Source organism: Pleurodeles waltl, chromosome 9, assembly GCF_031143425.1.
Source record: "Pleurodeles waltl isolate 20211129_DDA chromosome 9, aPleWal1.hap1.20221129, whole genome shotgun sequence".
In the NCBI taxonomy this organism is placed as follows: Eukaryota; Metazoa; Chordata; class Amphibia; order Caudata; family Salamandridae; genus Pleurodeles; species Pleurodeles waltl.
Genome location: NC_090448.1, coordinates 1092129326 through 1092154060, shown reverse-complemented (window position 1 = coordinate 1092154060; position 24735 = coordinate 1092129326). Strand labels below are relative to the sequence as shown.

Sequence of the window (24735 nt, the reverse complement as noted above, 5' to 3'; positions counted from 1 at the left end):
ACCCACATTGCGATGTCCTATTCCCATTTTGCAAGTCGGTAACCTGGTTACCGACTAGCAAAACGAGACTGCGAGTCGCAAATAGGAAGGGGTGTTCTGCAGTGCAAATAGTATGCATTCCGATGGTGCTGGGCTTAGGGGCCTCTGCACTGCCCATGCCATGGGCAGTGCAGGGGCCCTCCTGTAGCCCCCAGCACTGGCTTTTTGCCAACCTTTCAATGTTGGGGTACCATGGTAAGGCTAGCAGAAAGCTGAGTTGTAATCAGCCAGGTGACGCTGAGTTCAGCGCACCCTGACTGAGTACAACTCTGACCGATGTCACCACGTTGGGAACCATGTTCCTGGGGGGGGGGGGCAGAGGTCTTTAGACGGGTCAGCCCACCAGGGTTGTAATGTGGCAGTCGGACCACCACAGTCGTGGTGGTCTGACCGTCACCACCAGGCTTGCAGTCCTTGGACCACCAGGCTTGTAATGAGGCCATAAGTCTGAAGGTGGAAATCTTCACCATTACTTCATCCAGCGGCTCTCCGACGACGCCTCTTCCTCAGACACTGCCTGCAGCCTTTCTTCTTCAAATGTCTTTGATTTCACTTCTAAGACCTTAGTAAACTGGTATACCATATACCAGAGGCCTGTAAATTAAATGCTACAAGTGGGCCTGCAGCACTTATTGTGTCCCCTCACCTTGAATGTGGTTTTAAACTGCCAATTTGACTTGCTAAAATAAACCCTTTGCCAAGTATTAAACTCCACTTTTTTTACATACAGGTCATCCCTAAAGTATGCCCTAGGCAGCCAAAAGGGCAACGTGCATAGCCTCACTTGGAACTGAATAGGCTGTGCCCTGCCTTCACACAAAGGACTTGACACCACTGCATGGTTCAAGCAGCTAGCTTAAAGCCAGGGAAGGGGGGTCAGGAACCTTCAAGCACTTCAAAGGGAAGTCTCAAGAAACTTCTCCTGCTTAAAAAAAGGCATGAGGTATAAAAATAGGATCCTCAGAACGTTTCTTTAGTTCACTTTCTGAACCTGCAGAAGGACTCTCAGAGGACTGTCTGCTGCTGTGGCCTGCTGTGTAGTTCGAAAGGTGCTTTATTGCACCTGGGAGGACTGCTTTGCTGTCTGTAGCCTGCCTTAAACTCTCAGAGGCCAGTCCTGTTGTTTGAACCCTGCTCCATGTCTTTAACCCAGGACTACCAGAGTGACTCCGAGGGGTAGTGGCCGTCTGATGAGAGCGTCAGGAACAGAAAAAGCTCCAATCATCTTGTACCTGCCTCTGGGCACAGCCTAAATGAGCCCTAACCTCCCAAGTGGTGCCCCTCCAGTCCTGGACCCTTGGTGATGCTGTCGCAGGCACCCAGATATCCAAAATCCCAAACTTGAAACCTGAAAACATTTTGGCTAAAAACTTCTATGAGAACTGAGTAGAGACAGGAACCAACCTAGTTGTCTACCTGCCCAAGGTGCATCACCGGCCCACCAGACTTCACGGTAGTTCCTGCTCCAGTGTTCTCCACAGCAACAAATCATGTTCAGCGGTACTTCGCCAAAGAGGTATCTGGCCTCATGGAACTCTCAACTCCTACAGTTTCTAGATACATCGCACTGGGAATTTTCGACTTCCAAAAAAAGAGTCTAAGGCCCTCATTACAACCCGGGCATTAAATCCCGCTTTCCGCCGTGCTGAAGACCGCCAACATACCGTTGTGGAGGCGGAATTCCGCTACAGGTATTACGACCCACAACTCGGAATCCGCCACAATACAGACACCCATATAAGTCTGCCAAACCAAAGGTCAGTGATAAACTGGCGATACCAAAACCTACACCATCATGCCAACAAGAATACGCCCACACTATCACAACCCACGGATCAACGCGGCGGTCTTTCAACAGCGGTAATCCATTGACAGTACACACTGCCACGCTCATAATACACACACATTTACAAAACACAACCACATTAGACAATTCAAAATACACACACCTGATACACATACACACACCATACCCACAACACTATAAAATACCCACCCACAATACCCACAAACCCTTACAACAAACAAATGTGGAAGAAGCCCAGAGACAGAGATTAGCAAACACAACACCAGCATCCACAGACACACGACACCATCACTCATACAACATCCACGCACCTCAAACAACACACACCAACACATCCCCACACACATCACAACAAACAGCACCTCACACATCACCCACACCACATCATGGCACCTTAAAGACACCCCAGGTTTTCAGAGGAGGAGCTCAGGGTCATAGTGGAGGAAATCATCCTGGTACAGCCACGGCTTTTTGGATCACAGGTGCAGCACACCTCCATTGCAAGGAAGATGGAGCTATGGCGGAGAATCGTCGACAGGGTTAACGCAGTGGGACAGCATCCAAGAACACGGGATGACATCAGGAAGAGTTGGAATGACCTACGGGGAAGGACCCCCACCTTCTCCCCCACAACTAACAACATGGGAGGAGCAGGTCTTGGCAATACTGCATCCTGAGGGCCTCGCAGGAGTAGCAGGAGGACTGGACTCTGGTAAGTCATATCTTTATTACCATATCCCCCCACCCCACCTGCATGCCATCACATACCCCCACCCTTACCCTCACTCCCATCACACCATCATCTCACATATGTCCCACTATCACAACCCACACATCTCAATACCAAGACCCTGCATGCAACACCTATGCATGGACCACCGTCACCAAAGCATGTCCAGTACAGATACCCACACAGACCCCATACCAACTATCACAAAAGGGCAAACACAAATATGCAAGCACAGGAGTAGAGGGTACCTCACCCAATGCACAAGATGGCGCACACACAGATACTAAAACTATGCATTTACCCCCCAACAGGACCCATACTCAACGTCACCGGACAGGAGGTGCTAGACATATTCAGTCCCCCCACAGAAGAGGCCCACAGTGATGACAGCAGCTCTGCACGCCTGGATCAAGATGACCAGCCCGGCTCATCAGGGACCTCTGGACAGTCGGTTCCCCTGCCACTGTCACAAGCCACCACAGAACCCCCCCCTCAGGAAACACCATCACAGCATCCACCCAGCGGGCCGATCCCTCTGTCCCCAGGACACGTCAATCAGCAGTGTGTCTACTACTACAGGGAACCCAGGCAAACCCACCAACCCAAGAAAATCAGGGACCTGGGGACAGTGGCAGTGGGCACATGGTTCAGGGGACAGAGGCACAGGATACCAGGGAAGCTGGGAGGAGTGCTGTGCGACAGGGGGAGGACAGGCCCAGGGAACCGACACTCCACGAGGCACTCTCCAACATCATGGGAGAATACCACCATTCCCAGGAGACCATGGGCACGGTACTGGCCAAGTTTCAGGAGACCCAGCGGCTGCAGAAGGAACACTACCTGGGGATCAGGGAGGACTTGAAGTCCATTAACACCACCCCGGTCACCAATGCAAGGGTGCTGGCAGACCTTGTCAACACCATGAGGGACACAGTGGGACTCAAACGGGCCCCTGACACTAGACTGGACGATGAACAGCCCTCCGCCTGCGCTAGTGGACAGGAGGCACCGCCACAGGACCAACAGGCCACCAGCACCCCACCCCCTGCAGAAGGAGAACCACCCTGCACACAGTCCCTGACATCCAGGAACAAGACAGAGAACATTGCCCAGAGCCCCGCCAGGAAATAAGACCATCCTTAATGTCACCCTTCTGTCCCACTTTGTCACCCTGTCCACCTTAAACTGCCATTGTTCCACTTCCTATGCCCCCTTGGACAATGCACCTGTGAGACCAAGAGACTGGACTCTGCCATGGACATTCCTCCACCATCACCCCAGCCCATTGCACACCCCCCTCCACTTATTAGCACAGAAATAAACACCCTTGAATCATAAAACAATCTGGAGTCAGTCTGTGCTTTCACAAATGTGTAATTGCCACATCTCTGAAATATAGCAATGTCAATGTACTTGTTCACATACCAATGTTACACAGCTGTAGGCCAGCAGTAAACATAGCAGAGGGCACAAATTGGGACCCAGATCTGTGAAATGGAAAGCCAAAGTGACAAGTCAGGGTCCATACACAGAGGTAAAAAGGCAGATTTATGTTAGGTCCTACAATAGTATGAGATGTGGGAAGCAGTTCTATCCTCTTACCAGTGTCTCACTGGAAGTATTGCATGATGATGTTGTTTCGTTTGTCTGCATCTTCTTCTTCTGCCTCCTCTTCTTCACTGTCTACAGGCTCCACAGCTGCCACAAGACCACCATCAGGCCCATCCTCCTGCAGAAAAGGCACCCGGCGTCGCAAAGCCAGGTTGTGCAAAATACAGCAGGCCACGATGATCTGGCACACCTTCTTCGGTGAGTAGTATAGGGATCCACTTGTCAGATCGAGGCACTAGAATCTGGCCTTCAGGAGGCCGAAGGTGCTCTCTATTATCCTCCTAGTTCGCCCATGTGCCTCATTGTAGCGTTCCGCTGCCCTTGTCCTGGGATTACTCACTGGGGTCAGTAGCCATGACAGGTTGGGGTCACCTGCAAATATTGAGGGACAACTGTAAGACATCCTCCAAACATTAGGGAATCTCCGATACCCAGACAGCAAATGAAACTGTGTGGGGACTTTAGGCTCACCTATTAGCCACATACAGTGCCTCTGGAGTTGCCCCATCACATAAGGGATGTTGCTATTCCTCAAAATGTAAGCGTCATGCACTAAGCCAGGATACTTGGCATTCACATGGGAGATATACTGGTCACACACCATCTGCACATTCATAGAATGGTAGCTTTCGCGGTTTCTGTACACCTGTTCATTCCTGCGGGGGGGTACAAATGCCACATGTGTCCCATCAATGGCACCAATGAAGTTGGGGATATGTCCCAGGGCATAAAAGTCACCTTTCAATGTGGGCAAATCTTCCACCTGAGGGAAACCGATGTAGCTGCGCATGTGTTTCAGCAGGGCAGATAACACTCTGGACAACACGTTAGAGAACATTGGCTGGGACATCCCTGATGCCATGGCTACTGTTGTTTGAAAAGACCCACTGTCCAAGAAATGGAGTACTGACAGGACCTGCACTAGAGGGGGTATTCCTCTGGGATGGAGGATAGCTGACATCAGGTCAGGCTCCAACTGGGCACACAGTTCCTGGATTGTTGCACGATCAAGTCTGTAAGTGATAATTATGTGTCTGTCTTCCATTGTCGACAGGTCCACCAGGGGTCTGTACACCGGAGGATGCCGCCATCTCATCACCTGCCCCAGCGTACGTGCCCTATGGAGGAGAACGGTGAGCAGAGGGTCATACAACACATAGGTTTCACAAGGCTGTTTGGCACAATACTGAACTATTCTTTGTGTGCCTTTGTCTGTCCGTACTCATGGCCTAAATAGGTGTGACGCAGTTATTTGGCCTGCCATGTGGCCCCCTGAAATGGCAGCTGCCTGACCTGTAAGGTGGGACAAGGGGAAATGAGGTAACTGCACTGGCATTGTACACCGTTGCTGTAGGCGGTTGAAGACCGCGGTGCAATTCAGCATTGGTTATCATTGGGCCCTATGGGCTCCAGGAGCCAATGACGATGTACGCCGGTGTTGACGGTACGCACTGCTGCGGATGTGACCACCATTTTCTATCAGTTCCCTCACTTGATACCTGACCTTCCACAGGAGAGGACCTACACTGGAAGTGCTGCTGTGACCTGTGTCTGGAAGCGACATTGGCTACATTGTCTGGGGAAAGGGCTCCTGCCTTCACTGCGGAGGAGTTGGAGAAACTGGTGGATGGGGTACTCGCCCAGTACACGCAACTGTACGGTCCTCCAGACAAACAGGTGAGTAAACTGTGTGCATGGTGGATGGCACATGATTGTATGGAGTGTCGTGGATGGAAGAGACGGGGGGGGGGACAGGCCAGCATGTGAGGATGGTGTGTATATGTATTTCTAGGCCAGGGTCGGAGGTTTGTGACCAATGAGTAAGAAGAACTGTACGGGAGAGTAACATCCATTTTAACTTCACTTTCCTCTAGGTCAGCGGCCACCAGAAGAAGGGGATTTAGCGTGCCATCGCCAAGGCAGTGCGGACCTTGGGGGTCTACATAGACGGAGCACCCACTGCCGTAAAAGATGGGAGGACCTGCGCCGCTGGACCAATAAGACGGCGGAGGCCCAGCTGGGGATGGCCTCCCAACGCGGAAGGGGTGCCCGTTGTACCATGACCCCCCTGATGTACCGGATCTTGGCAGTGGCATATCTGGAGTTGGATGGGCGCTAGAGGGGGTGAGTACACTCTCATTCAGCTGACTCTGCGCGCATTACGAGGTGTCTGCGTGGGGGAGGTGGGCTGTGGGTTCCCCTAGGCCAGGGCAGACGTGCAAAGGTAGATCCATTGATTTGCAGCCTCATTCCCTGTCCAACCCCAAAGGTGGTATTTGCCCTCTACACCTAGTCAGGCTTCTATGGCTTCCAGCTGTGCATACTATGGTTCTCGACAGAATTCCCTGTGGGCATGTGCTTTTCCCCTGCCCTGTCATTGCATGGCTTAGTGCATAGGGCTGCTCCCTGTGTGTGTGTCCGCCAACAGTAGTGGTGTTGCATGCATTGACCATGTGTCTCTTCTGTCCCCCCCCCCCACTTTTTGTTTTGTCACTCTGTCCTTACGTGCATTAGCATCATCTGGCGGAGGAGCAGTGGCACCGGACCAGGAGGGAGCTGCATCCCACAGGGCCCTGGAGGGTGAAGTAATCGAGTCCAAAGGCACCAGTGGGACAGAGGGCGAGGGGAGCTCCACGACGGGGACAGGAGCAGACACCAGCGACAGCGACTCCTCCTCTGATGGGAGCTCCCTTGAGGTGGCGGGCACCTCTGTGCCCACCACATCAAAAGGTACAGCCTCCACCCCCCCTCCCAACAGCCCCTCATCGAGTATCCCGTGCCCGCTCACCCAGGAGAGTGGGCATCTCCTTCACCCCAAGCACCTCAGGCCCTGCCCCAGTCAGCCCTGCTGCTCTCAGTGAGGAGGCTACTGACCTCCGGAGATCCCTCACTGTTGGGCAATCAACCATTCTGAATCCAGGGTGTTGAGAGGCATTTGCAGCAAACAAATGCATACCTGGAGGGCATTTATTCTGGCCAGGTGGCCCAAGAGAGCATTTCAGGCTCTGGCCTCAGCACTGATGGCAGCCATTGTCCCTGTGTCCAGCCTCCCCCTCCAACTTCCTCTACTCAGGCCCAATCCCCTGTACCTCAGCCTATCCCAAGCACACCAGACCAGCATGCACACTCATCAACACACAAGAGTGGACATGGCAAACATAAGCACCACACATCCCACAGGCACTCACACAAGCACCATCCCCATGCAGACACACCAACACCCACTGCCTCCACTGTGTCCCCCTCCTCCACTTCCTCCTCCTCCCTCCCTGTCTCATCTCCACTCACACCAGCATGCACTACCTCTTCATCCACTACCTCCATCACCAGCACGCCCATCACCACACACCGCTCATGTGCACTCACCACCCCCACTACCATTCACACATCCCCTGTGTCCTCTCCCAGTGTGTCTGTGAGCCCTCCTCCCAAACTACACAAACGCAGGCACACACCCACCCAACAGCCATCCACCTAACAACAGCCTCCGGCCCATGCACCTTCACCCAAATTCAGCAAACGTACACCTCCTACAACCACTACCTTTTCCTCCACTCCTAAGCCCCCTCCATCTTCCCATCCCAGTGAGTCTAAGGAACTCTTCCTAGCAAACATTGACCTCTTCCCTACACCACCCCGTCCTTCCCCTAGGGCCAGGCTGTCCAGGTCCCAGCCCAGCACCTCAGCCACCAAATCCTCCAGCACAGTGGTCTCAGCAAATCCGGTCACATCGCGGGTGGCACCCATCAGGGCTGCCAGTGTGCCACCTAGCAAGGCCAAGGAGCATGCCATTCCACCACCTGCCAAGGTGAAGAAGGTGCCCACATGCCGGCGGGAGAAGCCACACCAACCAGCAAGCATTGGCTCCTCCAAGCCAAAAGGGGACAGTGGCAAGGCGCCATCAGCAACATCAAAGGTGGGGAAGGGACACAAGCCAAAGAGCAGGTCAGGACAGGGCACGGAGGCTCCGGCTGAGGGACCATAGTCACCCCTTCTTTCAACCACAACTTCAACCAGTACGGCGGTGTGCACCTGCCACCTGCATTGCCACCTGCACCGCCACCAGCACCGCAACCTGCACGTCTGCTGCCTCAGCAACAGTCCCCAGCATCTTCCCCAGTGGGCAGCTGTCCGAGGCTGCAGGAAAGGTCCTGCTGTGTCCCTCAACAGGTGCAGACACATGCACCACCACCAGTACCTCCGACACAGACACCGCTGCAAGCACCAGCACCAGCCCTGCGACTTGCTCAGACAGTGCCACCACAGCTGACATGGCAATCATCCCCATTGGCCAGCTGTCCCAGGCTGCAGGAGACATACTGGACCCTGCCCAGCGTACATGAGGCATGACTCCCAGCACTGTTTGTACCAGCAGGTGGCAGCGAAGTCGCAGCAGGGTGGAGTGTGTGTCTCTGCCTCCATGGAGTATCATGCTACCTTTTCCCAGGCAATCTCGTGGCACACACACCCAGGAATGGGACTTGCCACACTGCATGTGAAGCACTCTGGGCACAAAGCCCCCTCCAGAACCAGTGGAGATTCACATCTACTACCTCTGTCTTTGGCAGGATAAAGTACTCTGGGCACAAAGCCCTCTCTAGAACCAGTGGCGATACACATCCACTACCTCTGTCCTTGGCAGGATGAAGCACTCTGGGCACAAAGCCCCCTCCAGAACCAGTGGAGATTCACATCCACTACCTCTGTCCTTGGCAGGATGAAGCACTCTGGGCACAAAGCCCCCTCCAGAAACAGTGGAGATTCACATCCACTACCTCTGTCCTTGGCAGGATGAAGCACTCTGGGCACAAAGCCCTCTCCAGAACCAGTGGAGATTCACATCCACTACCCCAGTCCTTGGCAGGATGAGGCACTCTGGGCACCATGCCCCCTCCAGAACCAGTGGAGATTCACATCCACTACCTCTGTCCTTGGTAGGATGAAGCACTCTGGGCACAAAGCCCCCTCCAGAACCAGTGGAGATACACATCCACTACCTCTGTCCTTGGCAGGATGAAGCACTCTGGCCACAAAGCCCCCTAGAGAACCAATGGAGACTGTTTGCCACCTGTGAGACTGTGGCTTAGCACTCCCCAGGATAAAGCAGTGGGCAAACCACCCACAGGAGAGACTTGAGAGACTGTGGCTTTGCACTCCCCAGGATAAAGCAGTGGGCAAACCACCCACTGGAGAGACTTGAGAAACTGTGGCTTTGCACTCCCCAGGATAAAGCAATTTGCAACCCACCCACTGGAGAGACTTGAGAGACTGTGGCTTTGCACTCCCCAGGACCAATCAGTGGGCATGGAGCCCCCTCGTGGAGCAGTGGAGTCGTCCGTTCATCCGGCTGAGATGCCCCCCCTCCCCCTGAGGTGTCTGTTTATTTTCCATCTGATGCCCTTGCAGTGTTCTCCCCGTTTCGAGTCAGGTATCTTGAGTGGGCTTCGCCCATGCATTTTGGGACACTGATCCACGGACAATGATTTCATTATTATCCAGACTTGTGTAGTTGGTGTACATATTTGTATATACTGATTTTTGAATTTGGCCTATCTGATATTTAATTGATTACACTTGTTACAATCATTTCCTTTTGTCCTTGCGTTCTTCTAGGGGGTGACGGGGTGTATATGTAATGTTGCTGCATGTATTTGTGTGTATGGTGTTGTATGGTGTTGTGGGTGAGGGTGGGGGGGTGGGGGTGTTGCCTGTTGCATGTGTGTGTCACTCTCTTTTCCCTCCCCCCTCCCCTGTGTGCTAGGTACAGTACTCACCGTGGTCGTCGCCGGCGTCTTTGCTGCTCCTGATACAAGAGGAGGTAGACCAACATGGGCAGGACCTGTAGTTTTGGGCTCCATGGCGTCCTGGTTGTTCGTAAAGTGTCGAAAGGTGAGTGATTTCCGTTCCAAGTCCTGTTTCCACCGTGCTTTTGATGGCATTGGTACTGCCCCAGAAAAGGTGGCGGATAGGCATGTTGTAATACAGTGGGCGGAACCTTGTCTTCTGCCTGTCTGTTGGCGGTTACTGCCACGGTGTTTGTTTCTACCAACGTGGCAGTTGGAGTGTTAAATTGGCTGTCTATGTTGGCGGTTTCCGCCATGGTCGTGATTCCATTTTTTTTTCCTCCGGCCTGTTGCCGGTATTACCGCTGCTTTAACACCGACCGCCAGGGTTGTAATGAGGGCCTAATTAAAAATGTAGAAATCTTCACCGCAACCTTGTCCAGCGTTGATGATGCCTCTTGCTCAGAAATCACCTATAGCGCTTGTCCCACTAAAATTCTACGTTCTCAGAGAAATTTTCTTTAAATTTCTATTAAGTCCGAAGATAAGCGCCGACCAGTACCAATCCCACTTTGACCTGATCTTGTGCAACTAGATATCTGAGTTGACCCTTTGATCTTTTAGCTGCTAGCTTTCACCTTAAACTTTAAAAACTCGGGCTATACTGATTGGATTTTTGTCATTTTGGTGTCAAATAATTTACTCTATTTTTCTATATTCGTGTGGGAAATTTCCTATGTTGTGTTTCCACTTTATTACTGTTTGTGTGGTGCATAAAAACTATACACATTGCCTCTAAGTTAAGCCTGACTGATTTTGCGCCAAGCTACCAGAGGGTTCAGCACAGGTTAATTTAGTTACTTTTGTGGTTCACCTTGATGGGATTTGTGGATCTTGCTTGAGCAGGATTAACACCCCACTCAACAATCAACCCAATTTCACCATGAGTGTTTTACCACCGAAACACAGGGTCATAATTGGAGTGTACAGTAAAGCAGTGGTTCTTAAACTTTATACTTCTGTGGACCACCACTTAATCATTACTGGAACCCGGAAACCCCAATGAATGATTATTGGAATCCAAGGACCTCCAGCCTAAGGATTTTAATTATTTGAATCGCTAAACAATACACTAAAAATACTGAAACACGCAATCATCAAACAAATACAAATGATTAAATATTCACAAACAAATATTTTAAAAAATAACAATTTTACTGAGGAGGTTGGAGCTTCTCTAGATTCAATTGAGGACACTTAGCGTCCATATCATATTTTGTTTGATGTACTGCTCTCATGAATCAATGTGAGGATACTAGCTTAACATTTAGCCTCAAATTTCAAATTCCTTCACATTTACAGAATGTTTTAAAATTATCATTTTAAAATTTTTCTTCTTTAATTATATACACTTTTTTAATCTGTTAATATTATTTAATTTTGTAAGCAGTCGTGGACCCCCTGAGTAGACTTTGCAGACCCCCATTGGTCTCTGGAACACAAGACCACAAGTAAGATCCGCAGCTCTTTCCCACAAGCAGAAAGGGATTATACAAAGCAATCTCTCTCTGACCAGGAGGATACAATAAGAGGCTCTGCAACCCATTCCCCTGCCTATAAAACCATAAGACCATATAATGTCAGCATTTCACAAGGTTGGCTGGTGGCACCGTTGCTGCTCAGTGTAGAGACCAATTTAATGTCTTCTGCTTTAGAGAGGGCTTCTGTGCTACACAGCTAGGGCATTTTATGGAACCGCAAGACCCCACACTTACAGGAGTCTCAGCGAAATTTGTCAGTGCCTCTCACACACTGTCGAGCCATGACCATCAAAATACTGGCCCACTATTTGACAGATTTCTGCTTTCCACTGCAGGGTATGTAATGTGAAATTGGTAGAAGGACCCATTGTTGGAGTTGGAAGGGGTCAGGATCTAACCTGTCTAGGGACACACTCTTGCAAATCTGACCCAGCCTGGCTGTCCACATTCCAGCTAACACTAGTGGAGGTCCCCAGTGTTTAAACAGTAAAAGAATGAGTGCCAGTGCCCAAAGCTCTGCTCAGAATCCTGCAGCTAGTGCTATTAAATGTTCACATCCCATATAAAACAAAGCACAGTCTTGAATCCAGCTCATGCTTCTTTAATCCACTACCAGACACTCTCTACCCTTTTCTCTCTCTTGCAGGTTGCTGCTTTACCTCTTTGTGACAGTTTTTCTGTTTTTCTCTATGTCCGTCTTTACCCTTTGTGTGTTTTTCCCATTTCTTGCTCTCGCTAATCGTCTGATGAGGAAAAATGAGTGCCTGTCGCCCAAAATGAGTGCTGCTGGGCCCCACTGGCAACCACCGACTCAAATTAAGCATTAAGGCACCCACTTGCATGGTTTCAGCTGACCCGAACCTCTACCCGTGACTGCACAGTTTTTAAGTTATAGGCAATCTCTTGTTTTCAGCCATGGCCAAGTCACACCACCACACAGAACATACAAGTCCTGTTTATATTTCAAGCATAGAGTTTTTCCAAACATGGATCTGAACATGAAATGTACTATCTTGCACAAGATGATGGTCTGCCCTTACTGAGTATGCTTCAATCAAAAGCCACAGATGTATGGGTCATTTACAGTATGCTCCCATATCAAACAAAATTGGTCCTTTCTTCCTTCACTGTAGAAGCTTAGACCTGCAGCACTTTGCTCCTATGGAAGGCAGTGATTAGAACATTAGCTTACCTGATTCAATGACTGCCACAGATGATGGGCATTTACTGAACCCCAGAATCTGCACCTTCTCTAGCAGACACTTGGTGCTGTATAGTCCCTTCTCATCTGCAGAGCTGAAAAGAAAACGAGGATTTGATAAGACTCGCTGCTGGATCTCAATGGATATGTGTTAGGACTCGCACTCACACACGCACACATGCACACTTCTTGCTGCTCCCTCACAAAATAATTCAGCATGTATGAAAAAAGATGAAACATGTCATGGATGTGTTTATAGCATAGCACTTCCCTGTAACTTGTGAGGAAATTGATCTTCCATCTGAAGACCGAATATTACATTCCATGTTTGATTATATTGATAAAAGCAAGTGTTGTCCCATTTGTGAACTGTGTGGCAAGCGGTTTATGGAGACATCAAATTCCTTCATATGAATCATCAGAAGTGTTTGATGACTCATCACCATGTGTCTGATGACTCATCACCAGCACAGCATCCACACCCCTCATGATTGATGAGTAATCACCAGCATAGTCTATAAATAGAACTTCTAGGTGTTTCCTGTGCTTGGCCTCGAGTCTTCCTTCGCTCGCAGGTTTTCCTGGTTCAGCTGGAGTTCTGTGATTCTTTCAGGAGTCGTCTTTTTAGTGCGAGGCTTCATCTGAGCTTCCCTCTCTGGAGCAGTTTACTTTCGCAGCGGCTGGAGAATTTACGAGCAGGATTACATCTTCCTCAAATAATCGAAACATTCCAGGAGAAGTAGGTGTGTGAGTAATTCCCCTCTGGTTTCCCTGTTTTCAGCCTTCTTGAGGTTACTGACCTTTTGGTGCATGATGAAAGACATTTGTTGATGCTGAGAAACCCGTGATACAGGACTATTTTCCAAAGACAGCTTGAGAAGTATTTTTAAAAGCAGCATTGAAGTTAAGTGAAGTGAACTCCTGAAAAAAACGCTCGATAGCTATGTGAACTTAAACGTTTATTCAGATTGTTTTGGAGCGAGTCTATTGTGTAAAATTGAATAAAAAAAGACAAATTCATAAGTTTGATTTTATAACAATTTTGTTGTGAGTTACAAAAGCATGCTTAATAGTTGAGCAATCGAGCGCCAATAATTATTGTGACTTTGCTGAAAGACTGTGATATTTGTAGTTCTTTTGTTTTTTATTTGATTTTGGTCTTAGAATTCCTGCACCAAGCCCTGAGGCAACTTTTTTAGAATACTCCTTTGTGGACCAGTGCTTTATTTCCCTTCCCTTCCCAAATCCCTGCTCCCTATCCCTTTCCCCCGGAGGCTATTCGCTCGTTCCCTGTTCATTTCGGATACGAGAGAATAGTGTTTAGGGGTGAGGGTTTTACTCTCTTCGCTCCCGCGGAACCTGGAATTCAGGTGAGTGGACATGGTCTTGTCAATATGGAATAGAGACAGTGAGAGACAGAACAGGATTTTTTAGGGAAGAGAAAGAAAGGAAACCTTTGTAGTTTTATTGGGGTGAGGAAGACAGTGTGTCGGTAGGAGGGATGACGAGAGAGAAAGAGAGAGAGAGAGAGAGAAAGAGAGAGAACCAATGTAGGACTAGGTGTCAGTGTCAGAAGGAAGTGGGATGAAAGCTGAGGAGATGGGAATAATCTTTGTAATGGGACATGCATGGGGCACTGTCAGGCCAGCAACCTTTCAGTACCCGTAATAGAACGTATTCACTCTTCACTGGCCAGAAGGATTTGATGCTGCAGTGAACAATCCAACCATTTATGAATTTGGTGTAAAAAGTGAGGAACCAGGACAATGCTTTTTCTTACTAGTAAAGTATACTTGTTTTTTTTCTGGTAGAGGGATACCTTCTGTCAACTTTATTTCAATATTGACTAGATTTTTATTTTTTACACTGAGAAATGCTCAAATACTTTTGTTTTCAATTTTATTGACACATTCCTGGTAACGGTTAACTACAGGAAACTCTTCTTCAAAACCTGGGAGACAAAGACTGAAACTCAGGTATCCCTACTGATTGTAAAAAAAAAGAAAAAAAACAGAAGAGGAAATATTGCCGGCTAGCTAGTCGTAATACAGCAGATCTTCAATTTCACACATCATCAGTTCCCTAGATCATGTTGCGTGGAGCCACATCCAAGCATTGCAGCACCACCCAAATATCACCAGTCTTCAATTATAGTTAGTGATGCAAGGCAGCCTAGCTGGTACCACCAGTGGTGCTCCACTATGGTTGTGACAACTTGTTCTCCTTTACCCCGGTATTACATTTGTAATGGTGAGTGGCTTTATTCTGATGGCCACCATCACCCAAAAAGAACAGGTTGCTACTGGGAGCTCCTAAACTCTACAAGAGTGGGTGATCTACATGTGATGGCTGGCATCAGCTTATTCAATAAATTGAGTCAGAGTGCAAACTCCACTCCAGCTTTCCTGTGAGATGCTGTAGGCAGAAGGGCATGCCCCTCATTTGTGCACCCTACACCAGTCACTGCACAAAGCTTGCAGGGGCTAGAGATTTGCATCAATGGAAGACAATGCAAAAGACAATGACTTAACAGTAGGAATGCCACTAAAGAACAGATGAATGGCAATAGGACACTGGAGGAGGGGCCAAAGAAACAGTATGGTGGAAAATGTACTTTAGGAAATGATTGCACTGAATGGCAGTATCCACCAAACACAAAGCACAGGCAGTGTGTGTGAAAAGGATGCTAGGGTGGAGTAGTAGGTACTTGACTGATAAGGTCCACTTAGGCTGAAACCTGTTTTGGGTTGCTTGTGTTCATGTTCAAAGAGGACTTGGCTTGGACATTCAGGGTGGACTGTTCCCACTGGAGCAGGACCAGGACCAATTTGCATATGCCTGGGTCTAACCTGACGTGGCATGGTGGGCAAGAAAACAGGGTTGGAATGTTACCTAGAGCGATTGCAGGTGGTTAAACTATTTGCAAGCATTCCTTTCATCACCTTCTGTGTGTCTGCTATAATGCCCTAAGTAGCCAAGGGTCTGCTCAGAGGTGGGTCCCATGCTCACTGTGCCACTAGAAAGAAGCTGCACCCAACTGAATAGGCTCACATAGGCTAAAACCAGTCTTGGGTTGCTTACATTCCAGTTGAGAGGAGCTGGCCTGGTAGCTTTGGGTGACCAGGGCTGATTTGCATGTGACTAGGTCTAATCTGATGTGGCATAACTGGGAAAAAACGATGGGGTGAGATGCTAATCCTAGCAATTCCCAGTGGTTAGACTATTTGCAAGCATCAATGTTTCAGTGTTGTGTGTGTTTGTGTGTTGATCATCTGGGATGTATTTCTGTCTTACGAATGTGACCACACCCTTCGATCCTTGGAAAATATTGTTGGTTCACACTTACAAAATATTATTTTCTTAATGCATTTTTCATTACAAGGATAATATTTTCCAGCATTTAGAAAACTCATTCTCTAACCTTCCATTAAACTTGAGGGGAAACATGAGGGTCCTACCTTTGACAGAATACAATTTCTGCCACATGAGCGTTTGTGAGTTAGTTTATTTATCTCCATGTACCTCACTTTTTATATCACAAAATATGTAGAAGGCTGAGAAAGAAAGTGCTATTCACTTCTATCTACCTTACTGGATGTACAGGTTTTGAAAATTGGCAGGCAATGGAATAAGCTAAGAGCACTTCTCAGCAGGGCAGTTTCTTTGAATTTATATATTTTATGGTTCTAATATTTTTATTTTCAGCATGTTCATATAAATATTTATACTTGCATAGCCAACATCCAACACATCAATGGAGGCAACAACACCTCAGGTCTACTCAATGGAAGTAAAAGACAACAAGGAACAAACTCCCCCTCGGGGCGTGGCCTGACGCCAATGGCGGAAGAAGTCTCTTTGGGAGGCTCCCGCTTAACATTCCTGATCCCGGTACATCCTGAGTTACAGAGGACCCCCAAACCCCGCAAGCACGTAGCTAAAGGTGCAGGGAAGCCCTGAAACCAGTGGTGGGACGAAAGGCCCGCGCGGGGCACCGGGATTAGGGCCGAGGCGCTGTGCGACCAGGAGCCACGAGAAAACCAAGATGGCCGCTGCAAACAAAGAGACAGAGCCGGGGGTCATCCGAGCATGGAGGCAGCAGTCGGGCCCGCCTTACACCCTGCGACACTGCAGAAAACAGCACAGGAGGTGCAACAGACTGTATCGTTGACCCAGACTGAGCGGAAGCGGCGGCATGCGGAGATCAAGGTGAGCCGGCGAGTGGAAGTAGGCAGTGAAGTAAAGGGCCTGGAGCAAGGGGATCCTCGAGGGAGCAGTAATCACCTCTACTGAGTTGGGGGTCCCAAACGGGGAGCGCCAGATAAGGGGGCGGTGAAATTTGACCCCTCTGGACAACAGCGCCGTCCAGCTGAGAGGCAGTAACTACGCAGCAATAAATAGGAGGCCCATTTAAACAACCCAAAATTTTGAATATTACGGGAGACGCCGGGGATTAGGTGGAACTCAGATGAGTGGGCCGCGGGGCTTGGCCCCGATTAGACTACGGAAAAGAAGTCCTGCATTGAGAGAGGAGTTGCCCCTTACCCTACTGCCATCCCTGAACACAAGAGGGAATTATGGATAAAGGAAGAAGGCAAAGGGGGCACCTCAACTTGAAGAAGGGGGTAGCCCAGAGCACAGGCTATCCCCCCCACCATCGAGAACTGGCTTCCCCAGTGGGGACTAGGATTTATGGGGCAGCAGGTTTATGAAAAGCAGCAAAAGGTGAGGACCCCTGAAGGTCCCCCACATTTCCCGGGGATCAGGGCTACAGAATAACTGGTGAGAGGTGAATCAACCGGGGGCTCTCGATGACCAGGAGGAATTCGTAGGAGGGGTGCTTCAGAAGATGGGTAAAACTGGTCGGAAAAAGGACGCAGAACAGAAAAACTGGGCATCAGCAGAAGCGATGGCAGGCCCGCTGGGAACCAAGAATACCCTTCTTGAAGAAAAGAACGGAGACCCCACCCTTCAAGATGTGCTGCAGGCCATAACTGCTTCCCGCGAAGCCCTGGAGGGGAAAATTGACGCCCTGGCCTCAGACTTCACAGTACTTAGGGATGACCACCGACTCCTGGCCGTGAGGGTAGCCACAACAGACCAGCAGATTAAGGAACTCTTGCCAGAGGTTAAGGATACAACTGAGGTAGCGCAGCAGATGGAGAAGTGAATCCAGGACCTGGAACTGCGAGCCGAAGATGCAGAAAACAGATCCCAGTGAAATAATATCCATGTGATTGGTCTGCCTGAACGCATCAAAAAGACTGATTTGGTGGAGTTCCTTGAGAACTGGCTTAAAGAGGAAGTGGCAGATGAGGGACTCTCTCCTTTTTTTGTGATTGAAAGAGCACATAGGGTTCTGGCACGGCCCTGCCACCGGGGGCTCCCCCAAGACCGATAGTGGCTCGGCTGCTGCATTACAGGGACAGGGACTATTTGTTGAACCAAAGCAGGATAAATAGAGATCATACACTGGACAATCACACGATTCGTATCTTCCCCGACTTTTCTCGGGAGGTACAGAAACAAAGAGCCACTTTCCGAGACGCAAAGCAAAGACTACGCAAATTGGGGTTTCAATATGGGAAGTTGTTCCTGGCAAAGCTAAGAGTGGTGACTAAAGAGGGCACAGTTTTTTTTTACCACAGCAGATGAAGTGTGGCAATGGATTGACAAACAGGCACCATCTGAGAGAGATCTTCCGGCAAGGGGCAAAGGGGAAGTAGGCATACCAGGAACCGTAAATTGGGAAGTCCTTCCCACATGGAGATGCACGAGGAACGTCAAAAAGCAATGGAAGCAGCGGCATCCCTAAGTGGCTCAGACCTTGGCCCGCACATAAGGATTAATAAGGAACTAGAACAGTCAGGCTCAGATCAGGAATCAGAAATGTAACACGCATCAGACGGGTCGGGTCCGGAGGTGACCCCAGGGACATCGGACTGCATCATCTGACAGCCACAATTCTGGGCTCACACAGAATATCTGGAATGAATATGGACAGCCGTAGGGACTGGTACAGCAGTGGCCTGTGCCCTTGCAGAGATGACCGGCTCGGCAGCAGAGTATCAAGCCAGTCAGAAGGAGGCTGGGCCCACAAACCCCCATGAGTCCTGTAATCCGGGAGTGGGGATTGGCATTATGGCACACTCCTTACAAGAACTAGGAGATCCCCCAGTTTTGATAAACTAGTTGAACTAATTACTAGGTTTGGATGAGAGACGTTCAAACTTTTGTCCTGGGGAAGGGGAGTTGGGAAGTTACTTGTTGGGGTCAGTTTATCAGGTTATGTGAGTAACAGGGAGCAGCAACAGTGGAGCTGGATCAGCGATGGGGACAACAGGGATTTTAATTATAGAAGGTGGCGCAGTATGGGGCACAACAACAGTAATGAGTGATGCACTGATATGGCTAAGTTAGATTCATATAAATTCCTCTTGTGGAATATAAGGGGCATGCATACGATGGTCAAGAGGTATAAGGTTTTCTCATACTTACAGAGGAGGGGGATTTCAGATTGCAATGCTCCAGGAAACACACTTAACACAAGCTGAGGGGAAAGCTATACAGAAATGAAAGAGGGGCCAAATATATTACACAACATACTAAGCATTCGCGAGGGGAACCTTGATATGGATAAGGGCAGAGGTCCCATTTCAGATATTGGATAGTTTTACTGATCCGGAAGGTCGTTTTGTAGCAATTCGAGGGCAACAAGAGGGCCCCTCTAGTTAGGGTGGCACAGCAATTTTCGTCCTGGCAGGCAAATTGGGGATTGGTGGATGCCTGGCAATGGATGACCCGGATGTTAGGGTCTACTCGTACTTCTCCCATTTACATGAGCTGCATGTCAGGATGGATGTGTAATTTTGCACGCCGGATGTTTTTCCACGTATTTATAATGTGGAATACTTAGCTCGCACTATCTCAGATCACAACCCCATCTTACTATCGCTGAGGTGGGGTCTGTCCCCCCCCCGCATTTGCACTTGGAGACTAAAACCAGAGTCATTAGAAGACGTACACTTTCAGGGGGAGTTGAAACAACACATTACTCAATTCTTTACAGATAATGAGGCCACATCCAGTAGCCCCCTGATCGAATGAGATGCATTTAAGGTGGTGATGAGGGGGAGATGCATAGCTGGAACGGTGGGGGTCCGCAGGACGCTTCTTAGGGACACTGAGGTGGCAGAAGACAAACTGAGAGAGGCCGAAAAAAGTAGACCGGAAAATCCAAACTTACAACACACCGTACTGGAGCTTAGAGCAACAGTAGCAGAATGCGTAGAGCGTCTTCAATGCTTCGATTACAGAAACTACATTACAAGGGCACATGGGGAAAGGGACAAGGCGGGCCGGATGCTGGCTTGGGTAGTATCACAGACTCAAAGAAGCTCAGTTATCCTGGAAATTACAACAGAACAAGGAAACCATATATATGGACAGAAACAAATTAACTCACATTTCATGACCTACTATGAACGACTATATAAAAGTAACCTCCTATATGACAGGGACTCCATGGAGAGTTTTATCACCCAATTACAACTCAGGACATTAACACCAGAGTTAGCTGGGCAGTTGAGAGAAGCTATCACCCAGCCAGAACTCAAGGGGGCCGTCAAGGATTTAGCTAGGGGGAAGACGCCGTGGACAAACAGTTTCCCTGTTGGGTTTTATGCCACATACGTAAACCTACTGGCCTCAAGATTGGAGACTCTTTATGGGTTCGCCAAAGAGCATGGAATATTGCTGGCTTCGATCCAATGCTGGAAAAGCTATCTACGCAAGAATAAAATAAAGACCTCCCTATTCCCCAGAGCTCCCTCTGATGTTTTTGCGGGCCTTACCACACAGGACTGATTGGGACCGGCTCCAGACTTGGGTAGATGCCGGCATACAGACAGTGGGAACACTGTTTACGGAAGGGATACTGATACCCTTTGGGACCCTCAGGGCGGAATCTGGCTGGGGACATTTCCTGTTATATGGCTCCCTCACAGCCAGTATTCGACAGCACTGGCGGAATGGAATGGGAGAACCTCCAGTGCAAATAACCTGTACATATCTAGTGACTTCCACCGGCAAATATAAAGCGGTGTCAAATTTATATGGCAAGATTCGGGCTGATAAGACCCTCCCCTTGCCTCAACTTAAATTGACTTGGGAGGGAGACCTGGGCACTGATATCGCTGATAGGGACTGGGAGTGCATTCTAGAGGGGGTCCCCAAAATGACTCTAATGCTAGATTTAAACTTATTAACTTTTATGTACTGCATCGGGTTTACCTTACCTCTGGGCGGATCAACAGGTACTTCGGGACGGAGGGAGGGGGCTTCCCGAGATGCGGGCTGTAGGGTGCGGAATTTGACCATATGTTTTGGGACTGCCCTCAGCTAGAGGCATATTGGGAAGCGGTGAATCAGACCGTGGTTAGAGCTATAGGTAAAGAGATTCCCTGCACAATGGGTCATTGTTTGCTTGGATGGGTTTTCCATTCATCCAAGAACAAAGTAACTAGCAGGTTCCAGGCCTATGCACTGGCTAAGAGGGAAATTGCGATGACCTGGAAGAACCCGACAGGACTGAGGGTATCCCAATGGGTAAGAGAAGTGACTAAATGGGCTAGATGTGAGGGGAATATTCTTCATAGGGAGGCCAAGAGAGGAATGAGACCACTAGAAGTAGCGCAAGGCTGGGATACAGTGTTAGATGCTTTTGGAGAGGAGAGCCAGGCGGAGCCCGCCCCATGACTGAATAATTGTCAGATAGACTAGGTGTACCCAGTTGAGACCCACCTACAGACTAGATTAGGATCATGATCAATGAGTTATACACCACCACATACTGAGAGAGGAAGGTAATACCCTACCCCTGCGGACCAAGTTCCACTGGCATCATAGCAATGTATTAAAGGACTCACCTGGGGAGGGGAAGTTGGGGCGGATGAAGGGAGGGTGGCGGGGGGAGTTATTGGGGTCTCAGCTATCCAAGGAATCAGGATTGTACGGATCGGGTAGAACACATGCACTAGATTACAAGATTACTATTTGTTGTACTGTATTATGACTACATAATAAATGGATGACTGAAACTGCAATAAAATATGTTTAAAAAGAAAAAAAAAAGGAACAAACTCCTCCTCCCCCAGGAGCACGCCAAACCAGCGTTCATAAGGCAGCAACAGGATTATCTATGTAAAATCCTTGAGTGTTCCCTGTGGTCCATGGCTTGACCAGTACAATTGTTAGTTGTAAGAGCTGTAAATATTTAGGGCAGGTCAGCTCCAGGAACTCCGTGGAGAGAAGAGCCAGGTATGGACTCCAGAGTTCACTTAGGAATCTCCCTGAGCATTGAGCACCAGGGAAAGCTTCTCCATGCCCAACACATGCCACAATTGGTAGAGCTACCCCAGGTGAGTAGGAACTGTGTCAGTTTCTCAAAAGGCGAGGATATTCTGAGTGCCTGCTCCCAGTGCTAAGCCAATCTGTTGCCCCGTCAAGATCTGACTGACTAGATAAGAGCATTGGGAAGTATCCAAAAAGACATAGGCGGGGAATCGAGGGAGCTGTGTGTTGAGGTGCATATCGATAACGCCCAAGACCCCATCCCAATATTGTGAAAGCTTCAGATCCTCCCAGAAGTAAATGTATCAATGTCCCAGGAGATCCACATTGCCCCCAGCACTCTGAGCTGCAAGTCGGACTTTGTGTAGTTGTACCGGTACATAGTGATTTTGGTTGCCGTCTCTACAATAGCGTGTTTCATGCAGTGTGGCGTGCCCTGTAATATACCTATTCGCACTCCTTGGGAGTGAGGGACCTTCCGAGTTCTGATTCCCAGCGTTTTTGCCCCAGCATCTTCGGTGGGATAGGAGTGTTTTGTAAGATGCCATACAGGTCCGTGATAAGACCTTAGTCTGTGGTTTTTGTCATGAACCATTTTTCAAAGCCAGTGATGGGCCTCTGTGCCCCTCACTGCACCACCGGCTGCATCACCCAATGACGGATCTGCAAGTATTGCATTCTCTCTGTCTCTGGAAGTGCATGATCAGTCCATAGTTGCTGGGAGAATGGGCCTTCCTCTTCAAAGAAGTGCCCGATTAAGCGGCACCCTTTGTTTAGCCAGTCACTAAATGCAGCCTGATACAGGCCCGGTGTAAAAGCCGCAATACCAACTACTGGGAGATGTGGAAAGGGCTTGCTGCTTTGCAACCCAGTCCCACACTTTTATGTGAGCAGTGAGGAGTAAAGGCCCCACGGTCTCTGTGGGCGGATCAGAAACAGAACCTTCCAAAGGGAGGTACCCACAATCGCTCAGTCCATAAACAACCACCGCTTTTGGGACTCCTCCCTGGACCACTAAAATACATAGCGGAGTTGGGCAGCTTGAAAATATTGTAGGAGATTTGGGATCCTCAGTCCCCCTTGTGCTGGGGGCCAAAACCACAGGGCTCGGCTCATCCAAGGCAGGTTCCCCACACAGACAAAGCGATGGAATTTACTCTGTAGGGACTGAAGAATGCCAGCGGGAGGCTCGATCGACAAGGCCTGGAAGAGGAATAATATTCTTGGTAGCACCGTCATCTGCAGTGCAGCGACATGGCCTAAACAGGCGAATGGATAGAGCTTACACCGTGCAAGGTTGCATTTGACTTGTTGGAGGTATGTTCAATAATTAATGAATGATGTCTCACATATGGTCGGGGTGATTTGTATACCCAGATTTGGGATAGAGAAGGACAGCCATTGCATCGGGTAACAGTGGTCAAGGAGGGTCATCTCCTCTGAGGGGACAGAAATGTTGAGGGCCTGAGACCACTGGATGTTAATTCTGAGCCTTAAATGTTCCCCAAGATCTCTGTCTCCTGCAGGACTGTTGGAAGAGCTTCCTGTGGTTTGTCCAGGGCCACAATGACATTGTCGGCATACATGGCCAGAGATTGCATCTCTCCGCCGAAGGTGATGTCTGTGATGTTTTGACTGTCCTTAACTCCTTGAGCCAAGGGCTCCATGTAGAAGGCAAACAGGAGAGATGGTGGGCACCCCGTGGTGTACCCTGACAGAAAGGAATGGGGACGAGATCTGGCCGCTGACCTGAACCATCACCCTGGACTGACTATAGGTATTGAGGATCCAAAATTGGAAATGGAGGTCAAAGCCTAAGTGTGCCAGGGTCGCTTCCAAATATGGCCAATGCACCAGGTCAAACGCTTTATCTGTGACTATGGGCAGGAGCATAATTTTCTATTTTGAGACCTTAGCTTTATCAAGCCAGTGTAAGGTACGCTTCGTATTATCACTGCATTGTCTGGACAGGACAAAGCCCACTTGGTCCGGGTCAATCCGCCCTGGCATGAGTGGATTCAGCCCAGAGTTCAAAATACTGGTACGGAGTTTGACATCAAAGTTTAGCAGTGATATTGGTCTAAAGGACCCACGCTGTTGAGGATCCTTCCCTGGCTTTGGAAGAACCCCTATTGATGCCTCCATCATAGAGGGCTGGACCAAGCCGTGTCCAGCTATCGCAATGAAGAGGCAAGTCAATATAGGCATCACGAGCAGTCAGAATGTTTTATAAAATAGAGAGGGGAACCCGTCAGGGCCTGCTGATTTAAGAGGTTTCAGTCATGTAATGGCTGACATAACCTCTTCTATTATGATCAGACGGCCTCTGCCTATTCTACCGTCACTCGCAGTGTCGGCACCTCTAAGATATGCCTCAGGGTCTTCCTCAATGTGAGCACATAGCGAGCAGAGATTTTTGTAGAACTGGCAAAAGGTCGACGCTATGGGAGCATCCCCTACAACTGCAGTGCAGTCAGGCACTCTGAGGGACTCCATCCCTGCTGCCTGTCTCTGTGCCCGAAGTCGATTGGCTAGCAAGCGACCACACCTATTCCCTCCCATATAAAAAGAGTGTTGGAGTTGAAGTAGAGCATACTCTGCTCTGTCCTGGTCCAGCCCCGCAAGTTGTGCTCGAGCCACTTCTAACTGACGCCAGATGTGAGGCATGCCAG

At 49.2% G+C, this 24735-nt stretch overlaps 1 protein-coding gene across 2 annotated transcripts in view; it reads right to left on the bottom strand.

Annotated features, from left to right (window-relative positions):
* GANC (glucosidase alpha, neutral C) overlaps nucleotides 1-24735 on the bottom strand; it is a 388017-nt gene that overhangs the window by 24154 nt on the left and 339128 nt on the right. For both annotated transcript variants that reach the window (XM_069208780.1, XM_069208781.1), the window contains one exon: nucleotides 12704-12807. In XM_069208780.1, coding sequence (XP_069064881.1) covers nucleotides 12704-12807 — 104 coding nt within the window. The remainder of the gene's footprint in view (nucleotides 1-12703; nucleotides 12808-24735) is intronic.